The 9,278-nt window shown below is 50.5% G+C and overlaps 1 protein-coding gene across 12 annotated transcripts in view; it reads left to right on the top strand.

Annotated features, from left to right (window-relative positions):
• The first annotated feature begins 1,421 nt into the window (after window positions 1-1,421).
• The window catches only part of CHKA (choline kinase alpha), a 71,556-nt gene continuing 63,699 nt past the window's right edge, over window positions 1,422-9,278 (top strand). For all 12 annotated transcript variants that reach the window (XM_063644533.1, XM_055270433.2, XM_063644537.1 and 9 more), the window contains exon 1: window positions 1,422-2,136. In XM_063644533.1, the coding sequence (XP_063500603.1) occupies window positions 1,430-2,136 (707 nt within the window). In that variant the 5' untranslated portion in view covers window positions 1,422-1,429. The remainder of the gene's footprint in view (window positions 2,137-9,278) is intronic.

Here is a 9,278-nt window from a genome sequence, read left to right as displayed (position 1 = left end):
AGCAGCCTTACAAAAGTCCCCTTTCATTTTTATCCTTAAATAAGACCATTTTGCGTGGAGCAAGTTCAGCCAAGTACACACTCTAAGAGAGTTTTGCGGCCAGGCGCGGTGGCTCACGCCTGTAATCCCAGCACTTCGGGAGGCCAAGGCGGGTGGATCACGAGGTCAGGAGATCGAGACCATCCTGGCTAACATGATGAAACCACATCTCTACTAAAAATACACACACAGAAAAAATTAGCTGGGCGTCGTGGCGGGCGTCTGTAGTCCTAGCTACTCGGGAGGCTGAGGCAGGAGAATGGTGTGAACCCGGGAGGCGGAGGTTGCAGTGAGCCGAGATCGTGCCACTGCACTCCAGCCTGGGCAACTGAGCAAGACTCCGTCTCAAAAAAAAAAAAACAAAACCATTTTTGCTTCTGGAAGACTGTGAACTCCCTACATAGAAGCATCTCCTGTGCATCAGGCACTGGATTTCCTAAGCCCCTGGCAGCCCAGGAAACCTCCTGTTTCAGCTCATGTCCCGTAAAATGGGTCCGTAATTTTTATATATATCAGCACCTCACTTCCAGGAAGGACGGGAGCAGTGAGGGGCATGGGGCAGTGTGTGGCAAACGGTAGCAGGGGCCCTTGCCCCCCTACCCCGGCAAAGGTGCGTTAGTCACGGTCACAAGGCTGCTTCCTGCGGGGGATGGGGAGGCAGGGGACAGCGTCCACAACGCCAGTAGCCCCGTGGCACGCACCTTTGGCCTGTGCTCTGGGCAGTTGCGGCGGCCCCATGGCGGGGATGATGCCCCTCCCTCGCCGGTCCCTGGGCCTCCAGCCCTGAACTTCTAGGCCCGAGCATTCTCAGTACCACGGACAGGGAAACTGAGGCTGCTGGAGGCGTGCAGAGGGCTGAGCCCCGGTACCCGGCGTGCAGCCCGGCCCAGCCTGGCCCACCGTGTGGCCTCGAGCCCGTCACCTCTTCCCTCCTTCGGGCCTCGGTTTCTTAGTAATTCTTCGGGCTCCGCGTTGGACAGGGCGAGGACGCACCTCTGCAGCGCTGGGAAATGTTACAAAATCACAACCACTGAGCCCCAGGAGGAGGCTGCTCGCCCAAGGTCACGCGGAGAGGGCAGTAGCCTCCAGACACGTTTCCTGCCTGCCCCTGCCAGGCCCGGCCTCTGATATCACGGGGCTTTCGAGGGGTCCAAGGAAACTTTCAGCTCCCAAAGCCAACCCCGGGGTCCTCCGAGGCTCAGGAGCCTCCCTCGCTCGGCCCAGTCTGGCTCCGTCCCACCCCGGAGCTGCTCTCCCGGCGCCCCCCGCGCCTCGCTCCCCTCTCCCCCTTCCCTGCGACCGGGGGCGCCCCCTCGACGCCCCGCCCCCTCCGCCCGGGCCCCGCTGCCGGAGGCCGCAGCGCTCTAGGTTGGGGGCGGCGCCGCAGCCAATGGGGAGGCGGCGTGGTGAGGGCGGCGGCGGTTATGATGCGCCGGGCCGGCGGTCGGCGGCCAATCAGTGGCGAGCGCGAGGGCGGGCTGTGACGCGGCCGGCGCTCCTCGTGCGGCGGCGGCAGAGGAGCGAGTGCAGCTGCCAGCAGCACATCTCCGCGCCACAGTCGCCACGGCCACCAAAGCCGCCGCAGCCGCCGCCACCGCCCCGCGCGCCCAACCGCCGCGGCCCCTCGCCCCGCCGGCCTGCCAGTGAGCGAGCGGCGAGCGGCCTCCCGCTCGGCCCCCTGAGGCGGGCGCCCGGCCGGACCCTGAGCCTCGTCCTCTCGCGCTGCGGCCGCCCGCGCCTCCTCGGCCGCCTGTCGGGCATGAAAACCAAGTTCTGCACCGGGGGCGAGGCGCAGCCCTCGCCGCTCGGGCTGCTGCTGAGCTGCGGTAGCGGCAGCGCGGCCCCGGCGCCCGGCGTGGGGCAGCAGCGCGACGCCGCCAGCGACCTCGAGTCCAAGCAGCTGGGCGGCCAACAGCCGCCGCTCGCGCTGCCCCCCCCGCCGCCGCTGCCGCTGCCCCAGTCCCCGCCGCCGCAGCCGCCGGCAGACGAGCAGCCCGAGCCCCGGACGCGGCGCAGGGCCTATCTGTGGTGCAAGGAGTTCCTGCCCGGCGCCTGGCGGGGCCTCCGCGAGGACGAGTTCCACATCAGTGTCATCAGGTCGGTGGCACCGGGTCTGGGGGCCGCGGGCCAGTCAGGTGACGCGGGGCGGGGCCAGGGCGGGGTCTGGGCAGGGGGCGTGGGCCGGGGCCGGGGCCGGGGCCGGGGACCGCAGCCGGCGAAAGCCCTCCTTCTCCCAGCCCTCGGGAAATCCACGGGAAGCGGGTTCGCGGCCGCCGCAGGCCGTCCACAGGCAGGCTTTTGTAAAAACGTCGGTTTCATGAGAAAACGGGTCTATTCTAGGAGAACAATACCGTTCCATCACGAAGTGCGTGTGGTACCGACGCTTAAGATAGGTCTAGAAAGTCTCTGCGGTTTAGGGCCTTGAATGAAGGTGTTGTGGCTGGCTTTAAAAACACAAACCACTTTTTAACTTTTTTCTGCTAGTTTCTCGAGTTCGCGATTTGATGTATGTCTCTTCCCCTCTCCAAGAGTCATTGTTAGTTGAGGAGTAGCATTTTCTCATCCCCTAAGAGACTGTTGAGACATCACTATAGCAGTGTTATTAGACAAAGGTGGGAGGCGTGGCTCCTAAGAGTAAGATAGAAATATTTTTTCCTTTTTTTTTGAGACGGAGTTTCGCTCTTGGTGCCCAGGCTGGAGTGCAGTGGCGCGATCTCAGCTCACTGCAACCATGGCCTCCCCGGTTCAAGCGATTCTCCTTGCCTCAGCCTCCCGAGTAGCTGGGATTACAGACACACGCCACCACGCCCGGCTAATTTTGTATTTTTGGTAGAGACAAGGTTTCTCCATGTTGGTTAGGCTGGTCTTGAACTCCCGACCTCAGGTGATCCACCCGCTTCGACCTCGCAAAATGTTGGGATTACAGGCGTGAGCCACCGCGCTCGGCCATTTTTTCCTTTTTTTGAACTTGAAAATACTTAATCTTAAATTTGAACTACAGAAGTACGCGTGTAGGTATTCAGACTTAACAGAAGGCTGACCTTCTTTCACCACTCTGCTCCCAAGACATAACCATTCAACGTAGTGTGTGCATCCTTCTATTTAGACCTTTAAGAATGTGTTCCCGGGCTGGGCACAGTGGCTGACGCCTGTAATCCCAGCACTTTGGGAGGCTGAGGTGGGCGGATCACGAGGTCAGGAGATCGAGACTATCCTGGCTAACACGGTGAAACCCCGTCTCTACTAAAAATACAAAAAATTAGCCCAGCGTGGTGGCAAGGCGCCTGTAGTCCCAGCTACTCGGGAGGCTGAGGCAGAAGAATGGCGTGAACCCGGGAGGCGGAGCTTGCAGTTAGCCGAGATCCCGCCACTGCACTCCAGCCTGGGCCACAGAGTGAGACTCCATCTCAAAAAAATAAAAAATAATAAAAAATAAAATGTGCTCCCGGCCAGGCGCGGTGGGTCACGCCTGTAATCCCAGCACTTTGGGAGACCGAGGCAGGAGGAACACTTGAGGCCAGGAGGTCGAGACCAGCCTGGCCAACATGGTGAAACCCCATATCTACTAAAAATACAAAAATTAGCTGGGCATCGGCCGCCCCGTCTGGGAAGTGAGGAGCGCCTCTGCCCGGCTGCGCCGTCTGGGATGTGGGGAGCGCCTCTGCCCGGCCGTCCCGTCTGGGAGATCTACCACGAAGGCCAGACGCAATGTGGGGGCTGGACGTGGTGACTCACGCCTATAGTCCCAGCACTCAGGGAGGCCGAGGCGGGTTGATCACTTGAGGCTAGGAGTTCGAGACCAGCTTGGCCAACATGGCGAAACATATGAAAAATACAACAAACAAACCAACCAACCAACCCAGCAACAGCAAAACAGGTCTACCCTGGAGTCATACTCTTAATTTTTTCTATTTTCCTCCCTTTCTGATCCTTTATCCCACTTTCTTTTTCTTCCTCTTCCGTCTCCTCCTCCTTTGTCAAAGACATAGAGGATTGAGTTATTATCATTGATCCATACAACGTCCCTCTCTCATTTGTTTTCTTTCATTCCCACCCCCCATTTCTATTCCCGGTCTTCCCATGTGCAGCCTTCCTAATATGTTTGATATGCATCTTTTTGTTTGTATGTATTTTTAGAAAATGTTTATTGTTTTGTGTGCAAAAAAAGAAAAAAATTAATAAAAAAAAAGAAAAAAAAATTAGCTGGGCATGGTGGTGCACACCTGTAGTCCCAGCTACTTGGGAGGCTGAGGCAGGAGAATCGCTTGAACCCGGGAGGCGGAGGTTGCAGTGAGTCGAGATCACGCCACTGCACTCCAGCCTGGGTGACAGAGCGAGGCTGTCTCAAAAAAACAAAAACAAAGAATGTGTTCCGTCATTTTCTGCCAATTTTCTTTTAATTGGCTGACCAGGTTGTGTGCAGTATCTAGAAATTTGCTGGCTGGCTGCCCCCAGTAATCCCCAAGTCCAGTTTTGGTCATTTGATTCCTTTTCCATGCCCACTGTCTTTCACTAGAGCCACTAATGCAGCAAAATTAACTCTTTGAGCTTCACTTCCTCTTTGTGCTTCAGCCCCTCTGACTGCTTATGAGCTAAGAGTGAGAGTTAAAAGGCAGTTGGTAAGGAAGCAGAGAAAAGAAAACCGAGGCTGTTTAGATAATCCCTGAATTGCTTAATGGCACTTAAAAAAAATTCAGCTCTCTCCAAGGTTTACTTTAATCTACTTTTAGTTAGGCCTGAAAATTCTCAACTAGAAGGGCGATCATTCTAGGCCATGTACTTACTCATCAGTCTGTGAAGTGAAAAACCTAAAGGAGAAGTGACTTGCCTGAGGTCAGTGGCTGTTTACTGCCTTCAAAGCCTGAACTGCCAGGTCTCTGGTGTCCCCCTCTCCTGCACCAGTGCTCTAGCCTGCAGCCTGTGAAAATGTTTGGACACCCTAGATCCAGCCTTAAGACATTTTCATGGCCTTCTCCAGGGAGCGTCACTCAGCAGTTAAACTTTTGCATTTTGCTCAAACCAGTTATTAGGAAAGCATTGAGGATGTCTTGTTTCTTTTCTCCAGGAGTTAGCAGTCTTGGAAAACACAGCTTTCCTTTTGGATTGGATGACCTTTTTCATAATGTTGCAAGAGTACACTCTCTCAGTCCTGTATTCTGAAAGAGAATGTAGTTATGGAATAAGTTTAATAAGGAGAAAAAAAGGTGATTTAGGACATGGGAAAGTGGGTGATGTCTAGCTTTTAAAAAAGACCAAGGGCATTTGGAGGTGGGGAGAAGGAGAGGAATTCGCCTGGTTGAAATTCAGTGATTCTCCATAGGCAGTTGCAGTTATTATGGCTTCAGCTATCAAATTTTACTGACATTTCCCAATCTGATTCTGGTTTTTGGTTTTTTTTTGGAGACAGGGTTTCACTCTGTTGCACAGGCTGGAGTGCAGTGGTGTGATCACAGCTCACTGCAGCCTCGACTTCCCAGGCTCTGGTGATCCTCCCACCTCAGCCTCTGAAGTAGCTGGGACTACAGGCACGCACCACGATTACTGGCTAATTTTTGTATTTTTGTAGAGATGGGGTTTCGCCATGTTGCCCAGGCTGGTCTTGAACTCCTGAGCTCAAGCAGTCCTTCCGCTTCAGCCTCCCAAAGTGCCAGGATTATAGACGTGAGCCACCACACCTGGCCCCAATCTGTTTCTGGAGCTCCATGTTTCACTGAGTGCCAGTGCATCTATCTGCGGTAGTTGATCAGACTTCACCACCTCAACTCAGTGCATTCCTATTCCAAATTTAACCCTTTGGCTCCTCCCCACCCGGGAATGTGCTTCTGCTTTCTCTCTGCGTTTGTAGCAGCAGCCTGGCCAGAGCCCCAGGATCATTTCCAACTCTGCATTCCCCCAGAAATCCCTCCTCTGCACACAGTTGTAACTCAAACCTGATGAGCTACTTTTGTATCCCCACCTTCTGTCTGGTCCCTTTGCTGTCCTTGCTTAGACACTATAACAGAAGGTGCCTTAGGATCTTCTTGCATTTTGTGTGTTCCTTCTAATCCATTCTATATCTTGTTGCTATGGATTTCTCAAATATTGGAAAATAAAATCCAAACTTGTTTGCATGGTCTAAACTTGAGCCCTGGCCTACCTTTTTATTTTTTATTTTTAAATTTATTTTTTGAAACGGAGTCTTGCTCTGTCACCCAGGCTGGTGCAATCTCGGCTCATTGCAACCTCTGCCTCCTGGGTTCAAGCGATTCTTGTGCCTCAGCCTCCCAAATAGCTGGGATTACAGACGTGCCACCACATCTGGCTAATTTTTGTATTTTTGATAGAGATGGGGTTTCACCATATTGGCCAGGCTGGTCTCGAACTCCTGACCTCAGGTGTTCCACCCTCCTTGGCCTCCCAAAGTGCTAGGATTACAGGCGTTAGCCACCGCACCCTGCCTGTCCTAACTTTTTAGACTGGTTCTTTTTGTTATTACTGTTTTAAAATCACTCCTTCTCCAGAACCACAGCAACTAACATTGAGCTAGTTACACTGGAGCCTGCATTTTCTGAATGAGCTTTGCGTTTTCAGATACCAGGCCTTTCTTTGCCCCTACCCTCTGCTTGGCAGCCTTTCCCTTGGTGTGTCTGCTTTTAAAATTCCTCTTTCAAGGCTTAACTCAGAGAGAACCAGACGTACTGAATTTCTTTCCCCTCTGTGTCTCCTCCTTAGCACTTTGTACATGCAGGCCTAGTTATCACAACCCTTAACACGTTTGTGTGTGTGTTTATTCATTCCATTCTCTTGTTAGATTGAATTCCTGGAGGGCATTTCATGTTCATCTTTGTATCTCCAGCACTAGGATAGTGCCTGGCACACCGGAACTGGATAAGTATAGAAATTGTCATTTTTAGCTTAAATTGGCCTCTTTGCTGTGTGATGAATGGAGGTCCTTGTCTGAGTCTCTCCAACTATGAGTGGTATAGGGAAAAATAAAAATTGTCCTAACATGAGAGTTGTTGTTAATGTTAGGAAAGCATTGAGGATGTCTTGTTTCTTTTCTCCAGGAGTTAGCAGTCTTGGAAAACACAGCTTTCCTTTTGGATTGGATGACCTTTTTACATAATGTTGCAAGAGTACACTCTCTCAGTCCTGTATTCTGAAAGAGAATGTAGTTATGGAATAAGTTTAATAAGGAGAAAAAAAGGTGATTTAGGACATGGGAAAGTGGGTGATGTCTAGCTTTTAAAAAAGACCAAGGGCATTTGGAGGTGGGGAGAAGGAGAGGAATTCGCCTGGTTCATTTCCAGACATCACAGCTTAATACTAACTTCTGTCCCTGCCTGTCAAATCAATAGTATGTTATTATCATTTTCTTTTTCTTTCTTTTTTTTTTTTTTTTAAGACAGTCTTGCTCTGTAGCCTAGGCTGGAGTGCAGTGGTGTGATCTCGGCTCACTGCAACTTCTGCCTCCCAGGTTCAAGTGATTCTCATGCCTCAGCCTCCTGAGTCTCGCCTTGTTGCCCAGGCTGGAGCATAATGGCGCGATCTCGGCTCACTGCAACCTCCGCCTCCCAGGTTCAAGCGATTCTCCTGCCTCAGCCTCCCGAGTAGCTGGGATTACAGTCGCATGCCATGTCCAGCTAATTTTTTTTTTTGTATCTTTAGTAGATACAAGGTTTCACCACGTTGGCCAGGCTGGTCTTGAACTCCTGACCTCATGATCCGCCTGCTTCGGCCTCCCATAGTGCTGGGATTACAGGCATGAGCCACCACGCCTGGCTACCTGGCTAATTTTTCTATTTTTTGGTAGCCACGGGGTTTTACCATGGTGCCCAGGCTGGTGTAGAACTCCTGGGCTCAGATGATCCGCCTGCCTCCTCCCAAAGCGCTGGGATTACAGGCGTAAGCCACCGCGCCCAGCTTAGAGTTTGTTATTTTTATTGCTGATTGATAAGGTCACAGCAGTTGTGAAATGAAGTTTAAAATCTTGTGAAGGATACAAGATTTCATGAAGTTCAATGAATGAAATGTTGGAGACTAAGTTTCACACACATCTTTTGACATTACGTTCCACAGACCCACTAACAGTGAAAAGAAAACCATTGAGGAGGATGATACCTTGGGCCCTGCCAAATAGAATCGTATCGAAAGATGGAGAGAGTCCCGTGAAAAGACTGGCCAAGTCCTCAGATACTGTAAAATTATGCAGTAAAACTCACATAGGAAGTTAATTGTGTCTTATGGTGCCATCGTAATTTTTTTTGGAAAAATTGTGCCCAAACTCCCTACTTTTCATTTTAAACGTTTGCTTTTCAATTTAAACATAAATATGTAGTTGTATTATAACCTAAATTATGTTGTATATAAGAACAGAAACAATTTTCAGTTTCATTTTTCAAGATACAATTTTATTTACACTTTGTTTTTACTGGAAAGTTTTGTTCCTTGGGTGGCTGGCTTGCTGGCTTTCTTTTTCTTTCTTCCGTTTTAAACTAATACACTTTATTTTTTAGAGCAGTTTGTATTTGTTTGTTTAGAAATGGGGGATTTCACTGTGTTACCCAGGCTGGTCTTGAACTCCTGGGCTCAAGTGGTCCCTCCTGCCTCAGCCACCTGAGTAGATGGGATTACAAGTGTGTGCCACTGTGCCCAGTTTTAGAGCAGTTATAGGTTCACGGCAAAATTGAGCAGATAGTACAGAGAGTTCCCATATAACCCCCTGCCTGCACACAGGCACTGCCTTCCCCTTTCTCAACTTCCCCCACCAGAATGGTACATTTGTTACAACTGAGGAACCTACATTGACATATTATCACTCAGAGTCCATAACACACTACATCCTATTCTTGCTGTTGTACATTCTGTGGTTTTTGGCCACCGTATAATGACATGTATCCACCATTGTATTGATGCTGCTTTACATGATGAGGTTACTTCAACGGGGTTATGCCCTGATAAACCATCATAAATTGAAATGCATTTAATACATTGAATCTACTGAATAGCATATCTTAGCCTAGCCTACCTTTAATTTGCCCGAACACTCACACATTAGCTTACAGTTGGGCAAAATAATCTAACAGAAAGTCTGTTTTTATAATAAAGTGTTAAATATTTCATGTAATTTATTGATTACTGTACTGAAAATGAAAAATAAAATGGTTGTATGTTTACTGGAAGTATGGTTTCTTCCGAATACATATCACCTTTGTACCATCGTATAGTCGAAAACTCATAAGTTGAACCATGATAAGTTG

This window comes from Symphalangus syndactylus, chromosome 1, assembly GCF_028878055.3.
Source record: "Symphalangus syndactylus isolate Jambi chromosome 1, NHGRI_mSymSyn1-v2.1_pri, whole genome shotgun sequence".
Lineage (NCBI taxonomy): Eukaryota > Metazoa > Chordata > Mammalia > Primates > Hylobatidae > Symphalangus > Symphalangus syndactylus.
Note: the sequence above shows the minus strand (reverse complement) of the source record. Positions and strands in the feature narration are given on the sequence as shown.